General features: G+C 43.7%; 1 protein-coding gene across 1 annotated transcript in view; it reads left to right on the top strand.

The window, feature by feature from the left end:
• The window catches only part of CLIC6 (chloride intracellular channel 6), a 51,879-nt gene extending 30,630 nt beyond the window's left edge, over positions 1-21,249 (top strand). The window contains exons 2-6 of the mRNA XM_037831943.1: positions 12,765-12,874; positions 13,369-13,494; positions 14,143-14,249; positions 14,818-14,999; positions 19,163-21,249. Coding sequence (XP_037687871.1) covers positions 12,765-12,874; positions 13,369-13,494; positions 14,143-14,249; positions 14,818-14,999; positions 19,163-19,324 — 687 coding nt within the window. The 3' untranslated portion in view covers positions 19,325-21,249. The remainder of the gene's footprint in view (positions 1-12,764; positions 12,875-13,368; positions 13,495-14,142; positions 14,250-14,817; positions 15,000-19,162) is intronic.
• Positions 21,250-23,297: the final 2,048 nt, after the last annotated feature.

Genomic DNA, 23,297 nt, shown 5'->3' with positions numbered 1-23,297 from the left:
TGTGGCCCATGGCTGTTTTCCCCCAGGCTCTGGGGTCCAGTTCTGAATGGTGGGTGGGTAGTAGAGCTGGGCACCACCTCTTTCCTCTTAGGGAAAATAATCCCCCTAGGGAGAGGTCATTAGCATTTGAAGAGACTCTGCCTATACTATCTGCACTGTTGTCTGAGTCAGAGCACTGGGAACTGAAAATGGCTGAGGCTTTCTCCACTGAGCTGATAAAAGGACAGAAAGCCCCCTTCAGGACCAGTCCATGGCCACCCTCTAGCTCTCCAAGGTCAGCCATCACCAAAAACCTTTGTCTGCTTGTTGGGGATTCATAGCTTGCATTGAGCAGTCCACACTTCTTAATTAATACCCCAGTTGGAGCTCAGCTGAGCTATATTTGCTTGCTCAGACAGTGCTGCTCTCTAGCACCATGAGGCTTTGCAGCTCGGGCTGTGGGGGTAGGGGAATCCTGGCTTGGATCCACAGTTTTTACTTACAGATTTTATGCTGTGATCTTGGGCATTTCTCCCAATTCAGGTTGGTGTATGATGAGTGGACAGTCACATTTGTTCCCCCACAGTTATTCCAGATTATTTACTTGTTGTTCCTGGTTGTTTATTAGTTGTTCCAGGGGGACAAAATAGCTTCCCCTCCTCTCTATGTCACCATCTTCTTCCATTTTTCTGTTTGTATATTTTTAAAATACTTTTTTTGTGGTTACCCTATGGTTAATATTACACAATCTACTTCTATACCTTGCTAATTTAAAAAGGTACCAACTTAGCTTCAATAGCATATGCATTCTCTGCTCCCATATCCCTCTGTTTCCCCTCTTTATGTTGTTTTTGTTCAACTTTACCACTTTATATTTTGCATGTCTGTTATAAAGAAATATGCCCTTTACTTGTTCAATTGTATTATGACTCTTTTAGGAATTGAAGAGTAGAATGGTATATTGAGAATACAGTATTATTGGATTTTGCATTTACCCTTTTGGTTACCCTTACTGAAGATCTTCATTTCTCCACACTATTCCAGGCCACTCTCTCCTGTCTTTTCCTGTCCATCTGAGAACTCCCCTTAGTAATTCTTATAGGAGCTGTTGAGAAACTCACTCCGTTTCTTTTTACCTGTGAATATTTTAAAATTTCCCTAATTTTTGAAGGACGGTTTTGTTGGGTAAAGAATTTTTGGCTGGCAATTTTTCTCTTTCAGTACCTTAAATATATCATACCACTGCCTTCTTGCCTCCATGGTTTCTGATGAGAAATCAGCACTTAGTCCTATTGAGCATCCCTTGTACGTGACAAATTGCTTTTCTCTTGCTCTTTTGGAATTCTCTCTTTATCTTTGGCATTTGTCATTTAATAAGTATGTGTCTTTGAGTAGGTCTATTAGGATTTATTCTGTTTGGAGTACATTGCACTTCTTGGACATATATTATTTATGTCTTTCATAAAAGTTGGAAAATTTTGGGCCATTATTTCCTCAAATATTCTTTTTGCCCCTTTCCCCTTCTCTTCTCCTGCTGGGATACCCATGATGTGTATGTTTGTGTGCTTTGAGCTGTTACTCAAATCACCGAGACACTGTTCAATTTTTTCTATTATTTTCTCTATCTATTCTTTTGCCTATATGGTTTTGATTGTTCTGTCTTCTAGTTTGCTGATCCTTTCTTCTGCCTATTCAAATCTGCTGTAGTATGCCTCTAGTGTATTGTTATTCTCTTCTGTTGTGCCTTTCAGCCCCATAATTTCTGCCATATTTCTTTTTATAATTTCAAACTCTACTTTATGCTCTCACATTGTCTTCTTAATATCATTTAGCTGTTTATCCATATTTTCCTTCATCTCCTTGAATTGAATTGACTTAGGAGAGTCATTTGAACAATTTTGATTAGTTGTTCCAAATTCTTTGTCTCCTCTGAAGTTTTAATTTGTTCCCTTGACTGAACCATATCTTCCTGTTTCTTAGTATGACTTGTAATTTTTTGCTAATGTCTGGGCATCTGATTATCTTGATCAGTTAACTCTGAAGGTTTCTCCCTCTTCTCTCAGGTTTTATTGTTAATTGGTTTTGTGTTAAGGCTCTTCTTTGATACTTGTTCCAACTTATTCTAGACCTTTAGAGTAGCCCTTGTTTACGTGTTCAGAATTTCTCAGCTGTTTTTCATTTGATTCTTGCCCTGAATATGTGGTACAATTTTTAAGATTGCAGTTTTTGTGCAATTGTTTCACCTCTAGGATAAAACTTCCTTTCCTCTTTTCCTTCTCTGGATATCTTGATTTATTTTGTTTGTTTTTGTGCTGAATTTTCTCTGTAGCTCCTAGGACTTGTTTAAATTCTCCCCCTCACTCAGTGCCCCTTCTCCCTTACACTTTTTGGTTCTAGGACCCTCTTGTCTTACATTGGTTCATTTTAACCCACATTATTTTTCTGTGAGACTTTTCTGCCTCTGTTTTCTTCCCTGTTAGTGTATACCACCATGGGGAGCCAGATGGGGTCAATCTAGAAAAGTGGGCCACTCCAGAAAAGTCCATTTTACATTTAAGTTGTCCAGCCAACAGAAACTGGGTTTCGTAAGTGTACCTCTTGCCCACAGTTCCACTGTGGTCTCTCTCTGTCTTATTTTTTAGCCTGGGCCACCTTTTGTGTGCAGCAAGACTTAGTGGCTTGTGGTCTGTCCTTGATCTCTGCATACTTGGGTCCCTGTGCCTGGATATACATGGGGTTCTGTCTTTCTTCTGTGAGGGCTCTATATTCTGTGTCTCTGGTGGGAAGGTCCTGGGCCACTGCCTCTGCACAGGTGCCAGGGTGCATGGGAGCGAGTAAGGGGAGGGGTTACGGAGCAGCAAGTCCAGGATAGAGAGTTCCTATCAGCTTTTATAGATTATTTTTCTTTTCCTTCAGTTCAGCATTTGTAGCATCCTTCTTCATTCTCTGTCATCCTCCAAAGTTCTAAGCAAGAGGGATTTGTCCTTTTATTCACTGATTCTGAGGGGAGACTTTTCCAGGGGATATCTTATGTGCTATGTTGATGAAGTCACCACTCTCTGGGTGCTTTTATCGAAAGCTCTCCATGGCCAAAGCAGGCATTTGGTTTTACCTGTCTAAAGTAAGTCCATACCCACACTCCTTTGGCCGAGTGACAAGGAACATAGGGCCATGACCATATCAGAGCAGGTCTGACAGGATCATCCAGGAGGGCCTTACCTGATCTGTGCTGCATGGAGGAGGGGAAGGGCCATCTGCTCAGGTGTGCGGCTTTGTGGGCCTCCCTGGTTCCCACAGGAGGAGGCTAGACCTGCCTGGTCTGGTCTGTCTGTTAATTGTGCAGAAGGACTATTTGCTGAAGAAATGTGGGGTAAAACAAACAAGCAAGACTAATTCCCTTTACTCCAAGGAATGAGCCTGTGGGGACTGGAGCACTCCATTTGGATATAGACCAGTGTCCAAGGTGGGAGGAAGACGATAGACTCTGGTTGTCTCCTTGGGCTCAAATCCTCCTGTGTGACCTTGGACAAGTTGCTCTACCTCTCTGTGCCTCAGCTTTCTCATCTGTAAATGGAGATAATAATAGTACTAATTACAGGACTGTTGTGAGGATTAATTGAGTTAATATGTATAAGGTGCTTAGAACAGCAAGTAGTGTTAGTTGCTCTCATTATTATTATTTCCCAACATAGCCATTTGGTTCATAATGATATTTGTAAAAGACAGAAGCAGAGTCTGTGATGTTCTTAAGGCCTTAGGTTTATTATTTTGAGAAGTTGCATCTAATTTTGTGTCTTCATTTTAGAATGCAAGGTGAGAGCTAAATTGCAAGGTGACACTTATGAATTGGTACTGATCTCTTAATCCCCAAATTCCAGGGACAAGGCGGAAAGTCAGGTTCACCAAGGTGACCAGTCTCACTAGCTGCTGACAGCTAAGGGGACACCTGGAAGGATTTTCTGTTTCTTTTGTACAGAGGTCTTTGGCTTTCTTCATATCCAAGGGGTAACCTGGAGGATCAAAGAGATATCATAACATTCATTGAGCACAAATTAGGGATTTAAAAATGAGGAGGGCCTCATTCTGGCCCATTTGTGCCGTGTCTGATGAATGACCCGTGCTCTTTGGTTTGGAGTGCTCTTCACACCCAGAAATGGGCAGTTCTGGGGTAGGTTTGCCCTTGAATCACACCACCAATTTTGGCTGCTTCTCTGGGTTGCGCCAAGCAGAACCCTTTCCTGAAGGTGCCCTGGCAGCCGGGAGGGGAAAGGCTGTGCCTACGTTAGCTTGCTCTGCATGAATTTGGGGAGTTTGCTTGGCTGGTCTTAGATTCTCCCCCCTGCCCTGCAAGGCCTCTGCCCCTGTGTATCTGTTCCCAGCCCCAGGGAGTTGATATTTCCCTAATTTGGGTCTCACTTCTTCAGTAAAGCACCAACTACCTGGTCTGATGATTAATTTGGGCTGATGTTTGGGTTAGGGAGCAGAAAGGCCTCCTGTTAGGGAACCTATGAGGACTTTAATATAGTTTTTTGCCCTTCTAAGAGAATACTCTCATCTGGACAGATTCTAGAGTGACCCACTGTCCTGGTCTGCCCAGAACTGAGGGAGGCGATGCAGGATTTTCAGTTTTGGAAGCAGGACAGTCCTGGGAAAACAGGGACAGGAGCCTGCTGCAGGAATTTTGGGTGAGGCCCTGAGACTTGGGCAAGAGGGACTTTAGGGAGGGAGCACTGGCTCCAGGGCACAGATTGATGTGCAGGTGAAGGCTGGAGGAGAGTCTGGCTTCCATCCTGAGGAGCTGGAAAGAAGCTGGGACCTCTAACTGGAACCAGTTTGGAAAAACAGCAAACATATTTATTCCCCTGGCCCTGTTTTTATCTTTGGGCCTCTCTGAGCCTCAGTTTCCTCATCTGTTAAATGGGAGTAATCACAGAACATGCCCTACAAGATTTTGTAAAGATTAAATCTGATAGTGTGCATAAATGACTTAGAGCTATACTTGAAATCAGCGTGGGCATTGAATGAAGATTATCTGTTACCAACTTTTTAAAAAATGCCCTAAGGAATTGAGGATTTGGGGAGGATATCTTCAAAAACATGGTCATTTGACAAAGAGGGTTGGGCTGGCTCTCATTTCTCACCTCCCCTGCAATTCCATCGTGTTGAATTCCAAGTCCTGGAGGAGATCTGGTTGTCCTCTGCTCTCTTCTCCAAGATAATGGTGGAAAAAAGTTGACATCTGCTACCAGCCCCTCAGTCCCAGCTCCAGATGCCAGAAAGGAGATCAGCCTTGTAACCTCACAAGCAGTGGCCTTCGATGCCTTTTCTTGAAGAGAAAACAGTTCCCCTGGGATTGTCACCCCTGCATAGTCAAGCTGCCCATAGCTCTCCAGATATCCTTTACGAGGGACCCTTCACCAAGAGGTTCCTGTAATACTGAGGCATGAGTGCCAGGCCAGGGCCTTTCCCTTTTGCCTTCTTGCTGAAGATCTGTTTACTCTGCAATTAAGAAAGGGTCTGTCTTTCATTTTTGTTTGGAAGAGGTATAGGACACATTACTTTTTAAGAAAAAATAACCAGTGGTTCTTTAAGGCCTATATGGTCTGGCATGAAAATCACACTAATTGGGGCTTGTTAAAAAGTACCCTAAATCCCATAATTGCTCTCACATTCTCAGGTTTGGAACCATAATGGGGATGATGCTAATGATGATAATGACAATAATAGCCACTTTTATTGGGTGCCCAGGATAGTCAAGTATCTCACACAATGATCCTGCGAAGTTGTTTTTATCCCTGTTTTTTTATATGGAGAAACTGAGGCTCAAAGAGAATAAAAGAAGTGCCCAAGGTCACTCAATTAGTAAATAATGGGGCCAAAGTTCACATCCAGCTCCCCCATCTCCCTTTTGACTGCCTAAGGTGGCTAAAAAAAAAAGAACTTTCAACTTATCAGGCAGATGGAGGGATGTTATAAATCATTTTTTTCATTTACAAAATTACTCCAAACAGAATCACTCAAAATCAGGCAGTTCAAGATGTCTTTAAATACTGCATTTTAAGTCATGACAATCAGATCAGAACCCGGGACTGGCGGAGGTTGGAGGAGAACTTGCTGGCAATGACCCAGGCCCAGTTCCCATCCTTCTGCCTCCCGCCAGCCCACCTGCTGTCCCCTTTCCTCCCAGTTAGATGTGACTCTCAGTGGGTGATCTCCTAGCAGTAAGAATTTGTGAGCTTCTGGAAGTTCCTGGATGTTAGCCCAGATCAGAAAGACCAGGGAGGGGTCGTGGGGTACTTTGGGAAGTGGACTGGGACCCCAGAGGAGGGGAGCAATCGGATTCAGGCCCCCAGTCATTTTTCTGAGTGTTTACTCTACGTCAGAAACCCTGCCAGGGATGGTGGGCGCCACTGAGATGAATCAAGGTGGGTTCCTGACTCCACAGACTCACTTAATGAGGTGTCTTTGTTTCCCAGGGTGGCCGTAACAAAGTACCACAGACTGGTTGGTTTAAACAGCAGGAATTTGTTGCTTCGCAGTTTTGGAGGCTAGATGTCCCTAGTCAGGGTGTCGGCAGGCACGTGTTTTCTCCTGAGGCCTAGTGTCCTGAGCGTGGCTTGCAGGCAGCCCATAATTCAAGCTCTGCCTCCATCACATGGGCATCTCTTTCCCCATCCGTCTCCTACAGTGTCCAAATTTACTCTGCTTATAAGGACTCTCGTCATATTGGGTTAAGGCCCACCTTGATTCAATTTGGCCTCATCTTAACAAATAGGATCTTCAAAGATCCTATTCACAAATGAGTTCACATCCATAGGACCCGGAGCTAGGACTTGAACAAGTGTTTGTGGGGTACATGATTCAACCCATGATACAGGAAGTAGAGAGGGTCACAGCTCTCTTCGCTGCTTCCATGTCGAAGGAAGAAAAGACCCTTTTGGAGTGCCCCCCACTCATCCTGTAAGGCCTTCTCCCAGGGATGGACAATTGCCACAGCTCAGACCCTCCCCAAATGGCAGGCCTTGATGTCAAGACATGGTGGTGACAGGTTGGGTGGCATAAGTGGTTTGAATCTGCTCCCACACTTCTGTTTTGCAGAGACAAGCCATCCCGCAGGCCTCGTGCCAAGGGCTGAAAACCCTCAGGTCCTCTGGAGGTTATGTTTGTAACTCACACATTCCACAATGGGTGTTCGTTAAACTTGGTGTTAGTTGCGTTTGCAGATAAAATTGTGGATGTCAAGAAACTGGAACCCCACCATCTGTGGACACGTCCAAGGAAGGTGCAACTTTGGGAGGGCGGACTGTTTGGCTTTAGAAGTCAAGGTCTTTGTGCTTGGCCATGTGATCTAGTTTTAATTGCCATTTCCCAAAGTGTGTGAGCAATTGTGCTTTCAGTGGAGGTCACAGGGAGGAATTCGGGGAAATTTGTAGGTGGGACCCGGAAGGAGGTAGTCATCTCCATCTGGTTTGCTGTAACTCTTTCTCTCCGGCCAGGTTGCGTCCAGCCCTCTGTTGGGTCAGCCGCCAGCACAGGGGTGTTGTTGGCTGGTTCTTTTGGCCACTTTGTTCCCCTCTGAGGAGAGCTGACTCTCTGGTGGCTGCTGTGGCTTCCCACATCAACTTCCGTCTCCTGATTCCTGCCTTTTTCTGGTTAGCTACTGTTTTGATTCAGCCCAAAGTCCCTCTGGGATGTTGAAAATGGAACAGTCCTGTCATTATTCACCGATTTCCTCCACATCCTGTGATGGAGCCAAATGACCGTCTGCCCCCACCCCCTTCTCCAGACTCCAAACCTTTTCTCAGTTTTCCTTCTTCCCTGGTTAAGAGCTGGTTATCAGAATAGGGATAATTGGGATATTACTAATTTATTGTCTCTTCCTTTGTCTTTTCAATTGTTTTTCATTACATTACAGAGAAAGAAAAAATGCTTGCTTTATGGAATGTATTTACCTTTTGGGGCCATGTAGAATTTTCTAGAAAGAATGTAGAGCTGAGAGGGTGGGGAATCAAGGTGGTGGGGGTGTGACCTGTTCTGGTAGCATGCTGAGGAGCTGCCAAGAATATCTTAATGGGCCATCATTCTGTCCAGCCTAGACAGGGAGGGAAGGAGTCCGTTCAGTTTTTCTAAGGCAGGGGTAGGGCAGGACGTCATTTTAGTGGAAGGCAGGTGTGGGGGTGGTGGCCTTGACATGTCACTCCAGCCTGGTGTTGGAGAGGTTGCTTGCTTGAAGCCAAAATGCTAAAGGAAGTTAAAAAATATATATATTTTCCCCACAAATTATGAGTGGCACAAAGGTGAAAGGATTAGGTGGGAGAGGCTTGTAATTTAAAGAGGGCCTGTGGCAAAGAGGAATGGCCAGCCTTCCTTACGCCATTTGTACCCTTACATCTCAGGCCTCCAGAAGTTTCTGTGAGGGAGAGGTGGGTGCACACAGGGCTTGACCAAACCAAATAACCAGCGCTCTCAAATGCTGCAGCTGCTGCCTGTGGCAAACAGAATTTTTTGGAACAGGTCAGAGGTTTTAGTGATTTTCTTTTTGAGGGTTGCCATCATGGATGCTCAAAAAAGTTGACTTTGAGAGGCAACACCTACAGATCTGGGTTAGCCAAGCACCTAGATTTTTGCTGGAAACAAAAGATACTATGATTTCTGAAACTGCTTAATTTGATTCTATCAAAAATGTGTACGTACAAAAATTTCCCCCGTAGGCTGAGAACCCTGCCAAGAAATTGAGTGTAATTAGCCTGCGAGAATTATCAGTGTTGGAAAATAAGACTTTATATGATAAAATGTCTCAATTATGGTGACAGTGTCAGTTACTCACTCCTAATGCATATGTATTTATCCCATCATCTTGTCTGGTTAATGAATCCAACCAAGAAGATAGTCTTCCCTTATTGCCCAATCGTGGGCTAAGGAGATGGTGTCTCTTAGCCTTTGTTTTTCCTGGCACATCCCAACAGTGAAGCACATTAAAGTAATAAAATTAGGCAGCAAGGCGTCCCCGTCACTCCCACCATGTTCCCGTAACCCCCTCATTTACAAGAGATGGAGACAGAAAAAAAATCTTAGAGCAATTTAAGATGAGGCAACACTGGATATGTAAATCCTATTTTATTGGCAGTCGCGGCAGCCAGCTAATTCTTCTACAGGGCCAAACAGACTTCAGTCCAATAGCCGTGCCACGTCGGAGCACTTTAATTTTAAGGCCACATGGGGGAGGGGGGATGGACAATGGTAGCTCTCATATCTTCTAGACTGTTGACACTGCATCCTTGCAGACAGTTGTGCCACCCTCCAGCCAGATGTTTTGTCCCGTTGCAGTTCTGCAAGGGACCTGGTTGAGAAGTTTAAATTTTTATAGAGCTTGATGACAAAGGCAGTTTTTATTATTATTTTTAAAATTTATTGCTCCTTATTCCCTTCGTTCTTCCTAAGGAGTAGCCAGCAGGATTCAGGGAATGGCAAGAACAATTTCAAGGGAAAACAGACTTAATACTGAATTTGAGATCATTGTAGAGACAGAGCCATCAGGCAGACCAGGGCACTATAATTACTGTCCAGATGCCACGTTGGAAGGTAGCTTGCCGAAGAGGAGAGCCCCTTCCCAGACACAGAGCTCTTTGTCAAGGTGAGCTTTATCAAGATTCCCAGCGATGGAAAAGAACACACAGAGTTCAGCAGGGGCTTTGCCACCCTCTGAATGAGTTATAACAGGATTCTTTCCAAAGGTTGCTGAGACCAGTGAAGAGGAAAAAAGAAAACAATCGCACCCCTCTACAGAGCTTATTTTAGCCTGCACTGTGCTTAGTGTAACTGCTATAAAAATAAGAGGTTTCAAAGCAGCAGAGCAAGTCAGGACTGGCCAAAATATGTGGCTCTGTGTCCCTGTGCTTTCCTCCCCCCTCCCCCCTTTTCTTGGCCTGACTACACCCAAACCTGCAGGAGCTGAGAAAGTCCTGTGATTTAAGAGGATCCCCAAGCAGCAAGCCACGGGGGAGTTTTAGGTAGCTCAGCTCTGTGCTTCTTGCTCCAGAATGGAGGGTGAGAAAGAGATGGGCGCAGCCTTTAAAGTGGCTCAGCTTCGTGGGTCGTAAGATGATGGAACCCCAAGGTGGGGAAGGCCTCGGGTGGGTGAGGGTGGTGATATTTTGGGTCCCATCTGCAGGGAAGTTGTTATGACTACTTGGATGTGCAGGTCAGAACTATATAGTTCCCCAACCCTCAAACCTCTAGCTACTGCTCCAGCAGGGGTTATTTGCAGACCCTCCCCTCCAATAGGTAGGGAAGCAAATACATGTTGAAATGAGAAAGGGGGAGATGGAGAGGCTGGAGGGGCATGGAACATGGGAACTTTGAATTCAGATGTCTGGGTATATTGAATGTATACATCTTTATATTTATCTAGTCACCCATTATCTCCATGTTTATGGGCTGTATTTATCAACTGGAAAGCTTGCAAGTCTTCTTATCAATGTATCATCCAATGGGCGGGGGCGGTTTGTAATTTGCGTAGCTCTGTCTTACATGTTGATAGTCACACTGGTGCACTGGGCTTTCCTCTTGCCCAAGCTTGGCTTATGGCCACCCTTCTCACAGTGTGGTCCCTGACCGCCGGCATCACATCACCTTGGGGGAGCTTGTTAAAGATTTTGGGGTCCAATGCAAGATCCGCTGACTCCAACTCTGCATTGTTTTTTTACTTAAAATTTTTTACTTTATTTTCTTTAGTATTGAGGTATAACTTTTATGCAGTACAGAGCTCAAACCTTAAAAGTTTGTCAACTGAATATATAGTATAACCACCACCCAGATTTAGATATGGAATATTTCCACCATTCCGGAAGGTTCCCTTCTGCCTTACAGGGGGCAGCCACTCTTCTGACTTATATCCCCGTCGAGACGTTTGCCTGTATTTTAACTTTATCTACATGGAATTATATAGGGCTTTTAAAAGTTTGGTTTCTTTCTCTCAACATTATGACTGTGAGATTCACCTACATTTTTGCTTGTGGTAGTAACAGTCTTTTCCAGGGTGGTGCAGTTTCCTAGCCTATGAATATACAACTTATTTATTCATCCTACTCTTGATGGCTGGTTGGGTTGTTTGCAGGTCTTGGCTATTATAATCAAGCTGCTATGAACATTCATCTTTCGGTGGCCATAAATGCTCATTTCTGTTGAGAGTGGATTCCCTGTGTCATAGGGTAAATGTATGTCTAAATGTATGTCTAGCCTTGGTAGATAACTGCCAAACAGTTTTCCAAAGTAGTTGGGCCAGTTTACACTATTGCCAGCAATGCATGAGAATTTCAGTTGCTCTGTAGGCTTGTCCACACTTGATATTGTCAAGTCTTTTAATTTTAGCCATTCTGGTAGGTATCTAGTTGTATCTCCTTGTGTTTTAATCTCCATTGCCCTGCTGACAAATGACCTTAAAACCTTTCCATGTACTTATTGACCATTTAGATTTCTTTTGTAAAGAGGCTGATCAAGTCTTTTTAAAATTGGATTGTCAGTCTTTTACCCTATTGACTTGTAGGACCATCTCTGTGTAATTAGCAACCACTCTAGGCATCTCTGAAGAAAAATTCAGAGAACCACCTTCTGGAGGCATTTTTTTGAATTGTTCAATTCCCTTGAGCCATCTTTTTTCCTTTCTTCAATTCACAAAAAAGCAGTTCATTTTTTATTTTGTGTCCTTCTGTTTCTCAGGTTGTAGATACAGTGCTTTCCTCTCAAGCTAGTTTTACTAATATATGGCAGAAATGGACTTATGTATTAAATCTGGTTGTGTTTTTGTTTGAAGTCTGGCTGAGTGTTGCATTTGAAGCGGGGAGTATGTACAGCCAACTTCTTGCCTTTTTGTTGGCATTTTATTAGCACTTGTAACCTTGCTAGAGATTTGGGGAGTGGAGAAAGATGGGAAGAGAAAGAGTTTTTGAACTTTCTTTGTTAGCTTTGATTCTACTGCTTCATTTTGCCAGGGGTTGCAAACTGTAAGCGTCTCTCCTATATTCTCCAACACCTGCCTTTCTCTTCTTTGTGGGAAGGGGAAGAATGTTCAGTAGATTTCTATGCCTGCATTTGGGGTTGTCTGTGGATGTGAGGTGCTTTGGGGCATCAGGGAAGAACCACTTCACACTCTCCCACCTTCCATGTCTATTATGTAATAATCTACTAAGTACAAGTGTTTCCCATCTCACCTCTCTGCCTTCCCATGAATCAGAAAAGGTGAAGTAAAGCTTTAACAGCTTCCAGGGATCTTAGAACTCATAGAATCCTATACTCTGGTCTTAGATGAACATCATAGAGACTATTAAACACATTGTCTCAGTGTGAGAGTCTTCTGGTGTGTTTTTAAGCAAGAACATCCTGGAAAGAGCAGTGTGTTGCTTCCAAAGATGATCAAGAATCAGAGGGAGGGAAAGAGCATTTCTTTTTTTGCCTTTGGTAGCAAAGGGAGTTCCTTCTTGCAACTCTTCGCCTCTGTGAACTGCTTGTTACTCAGAGACCCGGCATGACAGGATGTGGTGAGGTGTTGAGGAAGGAAGGAAGAAAATCTTCAGTGTGCAACGTGTGTGAACCACCCACCCTCTCGCCCCACACACCTACCTCCACCTTGGCCTAGAGGCTGAGGAAAATGGCCTCCAAAGTGTATTTACAGTACTATTACCATTCATAAAATTTCTCATCCTTTTGGGTGTATTGTAGGATCTGGCACTTACAATTGTGAACTTGACTCAGATAAAGTTTCTTTTTTTTTTTTCCCCAACTCGTAGGCTGGTTATGATGGCGAGAGTATTGGAAATTGCCCATTTTCTCAACGTCTGTTTATGATTCTCTGGCTAAAGGGCGTTATCTTCAATGTGACAACAGTGGACTTGAAAAGGTAACACAAGGTTCATATCACTGAAATGACTGTACTTATTTCCCTGTGCCCACAGACATCACACCTAGGACGTGTGGGCGATATCGGCCCCAGTCAGGGGCCTGATTACAGCAGCATGATGACAGGATTGAATTGGATGTAACCTGGAAGGGGTAGGGGCTGGGGCTGCTGTACGGAAGATGCTCTCCCGGTTACCAGTCAACTGTATACTGCTCACAAGCCCCTCTGAGCATCACTCCTGGCTGTTACCCTGGGGAGAGTTAACTTTTTTCACCTCTGTATCCAGAAAAGTGGCCACAAAGAGATGAATCAGACCCGTAATTTTTTCATGAATGCCTTTACTTTCATTGCCAGTCAAACATTTTGTAAGCCCACAGTCTCTTTTGAAATTCTCATGAGTTGTTTTTCTTAAATTGGGGAAGACACTTGTAAGCCTTGGGAATGATACAAATATTAGCAGCTGCCTATAAACACTGCTGTTTGTGCCCTCCCAGGAAACCTGCCGACCTGCAGAACCTGGCTCCTGGAACAAACCCTCCTTTTATGACTTTTGATGGTGAAGTCAAGACGGATGTGAATAAGATCGAGGAGTTCTTAGAGGAGAAATTAGCTCCCCCAAGGTAGGCCTCGTAAAACCAGTGTTTACAGCTTGGCTGTCACTTTTTCCCCCTGGAAAGGCAATCTGAAGACTTTTACCTTTGTGTGTTTGCTTTTCTGCGGCTCACAGCATGGCTCACGGCACTTACTTCCTTAGCCATTCCCGTGGTGATCCACAGAAAAAAAAACACAGAGCAAGATTAGAAAGCTTGAGTTAAGGTAACCTGGATTCCTTTGCTCTGCCCCTGTAATTTGGCACTTAGGGTTTGGTAGCAGGAAGTGGTGAGGATCTGGGACGGAGGGTGATTGATGTTGTGTGGGTTTGCCATTTCGTCTATCTGCTGCTGGAAGGTAAGGAGTGTGGGTTAGGAGGCAGTGTCATGGAATATTGAACCTGAAATGGGCACTTTCATTTTACCAGGGAGAGAACTAAGACCAGCAAGGCCAAGTGGGGCCATGTCTCATGATGGGTCATTGTCAGGACCAGAACTCGGTCCAGGGCCTTCTCCCCTAGATTATGTTGCTTCTGAACCTAGAAGACAAACAGAGTAGGAAAACATTCAAGGGGACGCTTTCATTTTTGTATCCACTCAAAGTCTTTTTTTCTATCATTGTATCACCATAATTCAAAGATTGCTTATTTGTGATGTTCCAATTTTGAACTTTTCAAGGTACCCTAAGCTGGGGACCCAACACCCCGATTCTAACTCTGCAGGAAATGATGTGTTTGCCAAATTCTCGGCATTTATAAAAAACACCAAGAAGGATGCAAATGACAGTGAGTACCTCCATCTTCCTGTTTTCTGTTGCCAAAATAGATCCCTACATGACCTCTTGTGTGGCTTCTTAGAAGATACTGGGCATTGTGATCATTTCACAGAGGCTAGGAGTTGTGTGTCTAGAAACAAGGAAAATGTATGCCTAACCTTGGATTATACACAAAAGCCTTAGTGCTTCTTCTAAAGGCTGAAAGCCCAGAAAATGACATTTTTAGGGAAAAATAATCACCACTTAGATGTTTCCCAGCTGCACTATGGGAATCACTTTAAATGATGCTTCTGCTCATTTCAGTAAGCTTATCTCATTATAGGCTTTCAATAAATATTTTTGCATAAATGCATGAGTTCTAGAAGTAGCAATGTTGTGTAGGCAGCAGAATTGTTTACCAGTGAGGAGTGAGCCTGCCATTCAGAGCTTGTAAGTCCACACCCATCCCACCCAATGCCCCATTGCTGACCGGCCTCATCTCAGAAAGAAATGGAATCAAATTCCTTCCTTCATATCTAGAGAAAAGTGATGCTAACTTGCATGGCATAGCTTAGTAATTTTTTGCTTTTCTGTTTTAGTTTATGAAAAAAACTTGCTAAAAGCCCTGAAGAAGCTGGACAATTATCTAAATAGTCCTCTACCTGATGAAATAGATGCTTACAGCACTGAGGACATTACTGTTTCTGGAAGGAAGTTTCTGGATGGGGATGAGCTCACGTTAGCAGACTGTAACCTCTTACCCAAGCTTCACATTATTAAGGTTTGCCTTTCTTCCTAACACGTGTGCTGAATACATGAATGGGCTTTGTTTTATTTTGTTTTGAATTGTGTTTTGGCCAGGAATTTAAATGATTGGACTCTTGAATTAAAAACCTAGCTTGTTCTGTTTGTGACCACAAAGACCCATGTTTCAGATACATAGAGAGGAGGGCTTCATATATTCTCAAGAAGTAGATGTGAACTTTAATCCAGACCCTCCATCAACACTGCTTGTCTTCCCCAGCCTTGGCCTCATAGCCTAGAGAAAAGTTATTTAAAGCTACTTGAGGGAATACGTTGGTTATAACTAACATTTGACACTTGAGGCTTGGAGATGATGCATGAAATCTGTGAGTATTAAAATGCTAACTCAGTCAATTGTTGGTGATTTGGGGGGTAAATACAGCCCTTCTAGGGATGGAAGAGAAGTGGCCCAGCAGCTCTTAACGTCAACCCTTGTCAGTTAGGGAGCAGTTGGCAGCTCCTCAGTTGGGCCTCTGTCAGATTTGGTGCTCTGTCTTCCCAGATAATTGAACATGATATAATTGTCAAGGGTCATATATTATTAGAGTTTAAAGACTATAGGTGAATGGTTCCCCAACGTTAATAGGCATAAGAATTGTCTGGGGAGATTTTCAGAAATGTAAATCCCCTAGCCACCCCATGTCCTAAAGCAGAACTCCAGGGGATCGCCTTCTGTGCTGCTTCTTTGCTGCTGTGTCTCAGTGGTGCTCAGCCTCTCTAGTCCTCATGGATAATAATCATTATTATTCCCACTATTGCTAAGCCTTGGCCCTAAGTCATCTCAGATTCTCCAGGAAAATGCCCAAGTCTGGCTTTGGGGCATCTTGATTATTGGACTCCTGCCGGGTCTAGAGCTAGGCCCTTGGTATAAAAGTAGGGGAGATGGGAGAGAAGACACAGGGAAGTACATAAGAACACAGTTCATTGGCATTTAGAAATTCCAAATTAGGTTCATCGAGCCTGTGACGCTGTGACACTCCTGTGGTCTACCAGCTGTCCCTGGTTACTCCATGTCATACCTTTGCCTTTATCGTCGTGCATTCCTTCCTCATCCCCTTCCCTTCCCAATCCTTGCTCCATTTTCCTTCTTTCTTCTCTCTTCCCTTTTGAGCTTGAGGGTCACCAGGTCTACTAACTTGAAATGCAAGCCTTAAAGATGCTTTTGATCCCTCTAGTGAATGTTCTTTTCAATAACTTTGCCAGTACCGTGACATACAAAATCTAATGAAAGCATCTCAATCCCTCAACAGTTGCTAAATTGGGGAGCCATTCTCCAACACAGTGTTTATGTGGTTGTGTTTTGGTTTTGTCACTTTTAGTGAATACTTTGTAGTCATTGCTGTGACTAGCGTGGCCTTGCAGAAGTATAGGAGTTAAAGAAGAGCAAGGGAAATATCCCAGCTTTTCAACATTAATCGCCATCTGTTTAGCTGCTATGTAAAAAAGGCTATTTTATATTTCAGTGGTAGGGGTCAACTTTAGAGTAAGTTAAAATCAATCCGTGGCTCCAATATAAGACCTAGCAGCAAAATCTTCAAAGCCATTGAGCCCTCAAAATGCCAAACAGATGAATTATCTTCCAGGATGGAGTACTTCTGAAAGGAAATGAGAATCAGCCTAAAGGAATTGGGGTAAAAGACGAGAGAGTAATGGAATTTTTACTTTATTCCTCTTCCTGTAACCCAGCAAAAAGAATATGAAAAATAGAGCAGAAGTCCCATCTTCTGTAACACTTGAAAGCAACAGTTCGCCACCTCATTAAAAGATGACTACTAACCAGAAAGAATCCAAGTGGGACCTCCATGTAGATAGAGATAATCAGAGAGAGGGGAGGAAAAAGGAAAAAGAAAAGGGATAAAAAGCACAGAGCCAATGAGAAATGCATATCTGATGAAGAGTTGCTCCAGCAAATTCAAGAACATTCCAGACAGATACTTCCCCACAGCCTCAAACAAATGAAAGAGAGCATGGACCTTTTGAGAAAAAACTCATACAAGACACACAATGTCAAAAAATACACTCTTAAAGAGGGGATGAAGATCAGGTTTGGGGGAGGTCAAGAAAAAACATTAAAAACAAATGAAATAACTGCAGAACTAAAAGTTATATGAGAAGCAGCAAGAAGCAGAAAAAGCCATTACAGAAATTAGTCAGAGATTTGGAAGACAGGCCTGAGAAAAATCATCCAAAAGCAGGTGGAGAAGATCAAAGAGATAAAAGTGATCAGAGATCTCAGATATGCATAAGCAGGAACAAGAGAATAAGAAAGGAGAAAGAAGGAAAAGGAAGGTTCAAAGGGAAAATAAGGGGAAATTATTTCAAACTAAAGGATATCCTGAACCTTTAGTTTAAATGGATGTACCATATTTAGGAAAATCTTGCCCCCAAACAATCAATACTAAGACATATTTGACAAATTACTGAACTTTGAGGATAAAAAAGAATAAAATAATAAAATAGTGACGTCAACTACACATGGAAGGAATTCATACTGGCTTTGGGTGTCTTCATAACCACATTAAAACCCAGAAAAGGGTGGTTTAATGTATGGAGAGAATTAAGGGAAGGGATGTTTGACCAAAGAATTTTATATCCTGCCAAATTATTGTTTTTTCCTAGACTTTTGGTCTTAATGAACTAAGTGTCCCTGAGCCCTTTTTAATAAAATTACTGGATGATGAAATAACAAAATGAAAATCAAAATAAAGAATCCAGGAACAGAGAAGCTGTGTGGTATAAAAGGATAGGTGTCAATAAACATGGTTCATTTAAATGTAAAGCTAGGACTGAGATGAGACAACTGGGAATTAAAGTTACAGAGCAGAATCAGAATGTAGTGAACTTGGATGTTATTGGAAGGGGAAGAAGGAAGAAGAAATGGGAAGAAGTGTAGATATACTGATTTTCTCATTTACCATAATCAGGAGTCAATAGCTAACTTCTCAAGTTGATAAATCAAGAAATAGAGAATTCCTTTTACTTGAAGTTATATAGGAAACTGCTAGAAGGCTTAAAACATACCATATACCTTTTAAATTATCTGAAAGTGCAGCACACATGCACACACACACACACACACACACACACGGAAAGATAGAAAATGACATATGTATTATATTCAGAAAATAAAATAAAAAAACAAGATGACATCTCTGAGAGGCATACTGTTAACAATAAATTCAGAAATTAACTCAGTAATTTTAAAAAAAAAAAAAAAAAAAAAAAAAAAAAAGATGGACAAAGATAAACCAGGCAAGTGCAAACAAAAGGAAAGCAGAATTCTTAAGTAAGTTTAGGTGAATATCAATCAGGAAGGTTGAATTCAAGCAAAAGATGTTGCACACTTTAGGAGGCTTTCTCAAGTTGTGCCTGATCCTGTTTTGCTGCCGCACGGCATCATGGGCTGAAGTCCCGCAGATCTTCTGATTTGCGGTATATCCCATTCTCATCTCATTCTGTCATCCCTGCCATGCTGATGGGAGACTGTGTTATACACCCTCCTGTGTAACTGTTTACCCAACTGAACTCCTCCTGGCCAAAAGAAATACCTCATACCGGAGTGTTCATCAGGATTTTTTGCCCGAAACTACCCCCCTAGGTAGTTCCCCGCGGCCGAACTATAGAAACCAGTAGGAAAAGCGAGCGTGGGTAGCTGACCTTCCCCAAGACTAGGGCAGGGCAGGTTTTGAAAGTAAGTGTGACCTTTCCCACCCCCCAGACTGCCCCGCAGGTAGGACAAAGAGAGGGGCCCTTTACACTGAAGCTGGCACAATCTAAACTGAAGGTCTGCCCTGAATCTTTCTGCACCAGATGACACACGAAGCAAAAACTGCAGGAAACTCGAGGAGAAATCAACCTAGGGGAGAGCACATTCGTGCCCGAGGCTCACTAGGACCCTCCGTGGTAAATGGGGGTGGGATTGTGGGGCACCAGTGTTCTGAGCCCCAACCTTCAAAACCTTTCCTGTTCCCAAGATGCAGCTGCTCAAAGTACAGCTCTCGGGCAGCCCTAGTGGCTGGAGGATGACGTAAGGGGTTGAGCAAGAGAATATATCACATACCTCAAAAGAATCGATTGTCTGATTCGGTTGCCTGCATTAGCAGGTTTTCCCCTTACTGATGATTTCCTCTTTGTTTTCAGATCGTGGCCAAGAAATACAGAGATTTCGAACTGCCTGCTGGCATGACTGGTGTCTGGCGATACCTGAACAATGCCTATGCCAGGGACGAGTTCACAAACACGTGCCCAGCGGACCAGGAGATCGAACGTGCATATTCAGATGTCGCAAAAAGAATGAAGTGAAGCCAGGGTGGTCTCTGGGTTCTTTCCGAGTGGAGTGAGCTAGGCTACAAAAAAGTGTGTGTCCTATGCAGTTCACCCCGGGACCATCTTATGAAAAATCAGGTTTCTGGAGGGAACTGCTCAGTGCCACCTGATCTGTGGCTTTGTAATTTATCAACCCAGTTGTTTGTCTGAATATACCAGGTGTGTCTTGCTAGACATACCCGATTGCCCTGTTCATGTTAGTTTATGTCTTTGACATTCACTGACATTATAATCTATGATATTTAGGGCAGGAGTTTGGCAGTTTAAGTTCCAAAGCAAATTAGATTGTGCTTTGATTCCTTCTTTGCCTGCGATAACTAGCTTTCATAATCACCTAGTTGTTTTTCTCTTCTAAAAGATTAGTTTAAATTTCTTTTTCAAAATGAAAATGACATTGCTCTTTTTGTTATTACAAAATTATATGTGCCTATTTTAATATTTTAAAACAATGTAGGAGAGCATAAAGAAGGAAGTAAAAGCAAATCACCTAAAATTTCACTACACTTAGATAACAACTGATGCCTTATTGGTGAAAGTCCTTCCAAATTTCCAACCTCTCTCTGGAACACTCACACTCACACTCACACCGTGTACAATTTTACATTCACCTATGGGATCATGTTACTTCATTTAAAGGACTGGTAATGCCTTGGTGATCAGCCATAGAGGACTTAAAGCAAACAAAATGATTCAGCACTCCAGAGCTAGAAGAGGGTATTTGAGGTTTCTCAGAGTTGGAAAACCGAAGAGCCCACAGACCCGCAGACACCAACAGGAACCAGAAGTGTGGGTCCCTGACTCCACATTTCCACATCGTCCCTGCCTCCATGAGGCAGCTGCCTCTGACTCCAGGAACGAGACGGAGGAGAGCGGTTGTGTCTTTGGTTCCTTCTTTTCTCTACCTTCTCTTTTTCCACTTCCCAGAGTCCATGCCTTCAGAAAGACTCCAAATATAAGCTGCAGGTTGGAGAATCCTCCTGCCCTGTGTTGAACTGTGACTCAAACCCACTTTAATTCCTTCCAGTGACCACTCTCTCTAAGGCCCAATGTTCAGTTGGCGGTGGGATGACGCACAGTGGGGCTCGCCTGGTGTTCTAGTCTTGATTAGAGGTCAGGCAGGGAAAATCTGGAGATTAGATTCATGGTGACTACTGTTGGGCAGTTCTGGTAAAAGGTCAAGTTGGAGAGGAAGTGGAAACTATGAACTCAAAAGAGTTTCTGGTTTATCTGTGGCTTTGCCCACACCGTCCCTGTAATCAAGCTCTGCTCGTCAACTTCATCTGTGGGCTGGGCTGCTGGGTGGCAACCCAAAGCCTGGGAGAGAAGACGTGGGGCTATTCAGATACTCATCGAGACCTCCCAGCACCCGAGCGCTATCCATCTATCAGCCATTGTTCCTGTGACATCCACACATGTCGTACAGAAAGCCCTGTATGTAGAGATAGCTGCAGCGTGTGGTTGCCACTGAAAGCCTCATTTTTCATGGATTCATCAGCTCTCTGGGTGATTCATTTGGAAGAGAGTGAAATGCATTAATGAATTATCCTGAGATTTGACGAGAAATATCTAGTATGGGAAACAAAGTCCTTACTACGTGGCCCTTTTTTCTCCGCCTCGTGTGTGCTGTGGTTTTAGCCGGGGATGGCCGCCCAGAGGTCAGCTTCACTCACCAGGCATTTTTGGAGGCTGTTCCCGGCCTGTGTTGCTAATGCTGATGTCTCCCATCTTTGTAGCATGCAGATTTTTAAATTTAGCTTTAGAATGTTCCACTTCAACCTAGCAAATGAGTAGGCCACCCGATGCTACCAGTGCTACCTTGGTAATTTTTAGTCGTTAAAATGATCTCTACGAACCCCATGTGCCTTAAAAACTAAACAAATTATAAAAATGTTCAAATGGAACCAATGTCTTTTTAATTTTTTTTTTTTTTTTTTTTTTACTTCGCATTCTCACTTAAGGTTTCAAGAAATAAAATGAGCAGGAGTGGGTTTCCTTTAAACAGTGAGCGCACGTGCGGCAGCAGTGATCTGTGTTTGAATGAGAGATTATCCATGTTTGAATTGTGAAGCACAAGGGTGTTTTAACAGAGTCTGAAAGAGGTCCAGAGAGACATGTGTGATCTGTCCTTGCCCCAGTGGCTGAGCTAGAGGCCCTGCAGGCAGTTCCACTTTTAAAGGTAGTTGTTTCAAAGCTGTTGATCTTCCTCCCAGGTGCCACCCAGTTCTACCCCAGCTCCCCTCCTGGACCTCCCTGGGCATTGGCCCTGGAAAGCATCACCTGTGTGAGCAGGTGGGCGGTCTCCAGGGCTCATCTGCCTTGAAATCTTTATGATGCGTCAGGGGTGTTACAATTCATTTCCTCCTCAAACACATTATAGAGGATGCAGATATGGTCGAGTAGTGGATGAATCCCTTCTGCGGCTGACCGTGTGCAAGTGTGTATGTGTATGTGTGTGCCTGTGTTTGTGATAGGGTGTGCATGAATATGTGTGAGTGAATGTGTTTGTGTGTGTGACTGTGTGTAAGTGTGAATGTGTATGTGTGTATTTGGAATGTGTGTGTGCATTTGCGTGTGACAGAGTGAGTGTGACTGTGTCTGTGAGTGTTCCATTCTCACTCCCAGCTGCCAGAGAGGCCTGGCAATTAGCAACAAAGCAGCTTTGTCTCTGAACATGGGTTCTCCAAAAGCAGACAGGAAAAGGACACAGGAACAGCCCAAGGCTAGCCTTTTTGGACAACACTCAGCACACGGGGTGAGAAAGATGGAATTTAGCCTGGGAAAGGGGAACTAGATTCAGGGAACAGGGGTTTTGGTAGGTAATTTCTGGTGTTCAGGTCAGTCTCCAGGAATTGGACGTATTCCCCAAGCCCTTCACATCCTCTGGCTACACACACACACACACACTGTCTTGCTGTCTCTTGCACATACACTCGCATACATGTACAAACACACATGCTTGTATACATACAGATTCACACAGGCATACACACACATTCACACTAAAACACTGTCACGTGCAAACACATTCACACATACACATTCATGCTCACTGTCACACAAATGCACACACATTCACACACGCTATTACAAACACATTCACACGTACATATTCACTCACACACGTACACATCCGTGCACACATGGAAACATGCACACACACATGCATCCATTCATGCACATCATGCACACACACTTGTGCACACAGAGCCCCCTCCCCCCAAGCTCTGCAGGGTGTGGGCAGGCCCTTTCACACTCCCCATCAGTGAGAGGTTGCTCACTCTTGCCAACAATCCACCTCCCCCTCACTTCCCCCCTTCAGTGGTTCATAATTAGGCTTCGGATGAATTTTAAAAAGAGTAGGTTTTTACAAAGAAAACATCAATCCGTGGCTTTACCCAGCCCTTCTTTCATTTTACACTTAAGAGAAAATGATGCCCTTCATTTTAAGTACACACACCTCACAGAACCCTAAATACAGACAATGGAGAGATCTGGGGGATCTGGGTCCACATGTCAAGTGATTTCTGTTTTCCTTTGGTGGTTTAATTCTGGATTCTTCTCCATGGTTGGTTTCCCTCCAGGTGGTTGAATTTTGGTGCACTATTTTGCCCCATTCAGGGCATGACCATTCAATAACTTGACACCCCTGTGTGGCCCCTGCTCACAGGTGGTCTTTGTGACTCACCAAGGCTTTTGCAGGTGGGGAGTGGGGACCCTGCTGGGGCAGCTAGGGATGGACAAAGCCCCTGTTCCTCCTGCAGAGGGTTCTGGCTGAGCCTTTCCTGACCCTACCTTGGAAGAAGGACATTTCTTTAGGAAGCTCCAGAAGCTGCCAGTTCCTTCCCCAGCCTGTGTGGATGTCTGGGTCCAGGCAAAATTGCTCTCAGAAGCACGGAGTTTCATCTTTGGGGGGAGGAAGACCTCTTTTGGGGGTGAGTTCTGGGATGAG

The sequence above is a fragment of the Choloepus didactylus genome, chromosome 1, assembly GCF_015220235.1.
Source record: "Choloepus didactylus isolate mChoDid1 chromosome 1, mChoDid1.pri, whole genome shotgun sequence".
In the NCBI taxonomy this organism is placed as follows: Eukaryota; Metazoa; Chordata; class Mammalia; order Pilosa; family Megalonychidae; genus Choloepus; species Choloepus didactylus.
The sequence above is the reverse complement of the archived record's forward strand: the minus strand, read 5'-3'. Positions and strand labels throughout refer to the sequence as shown.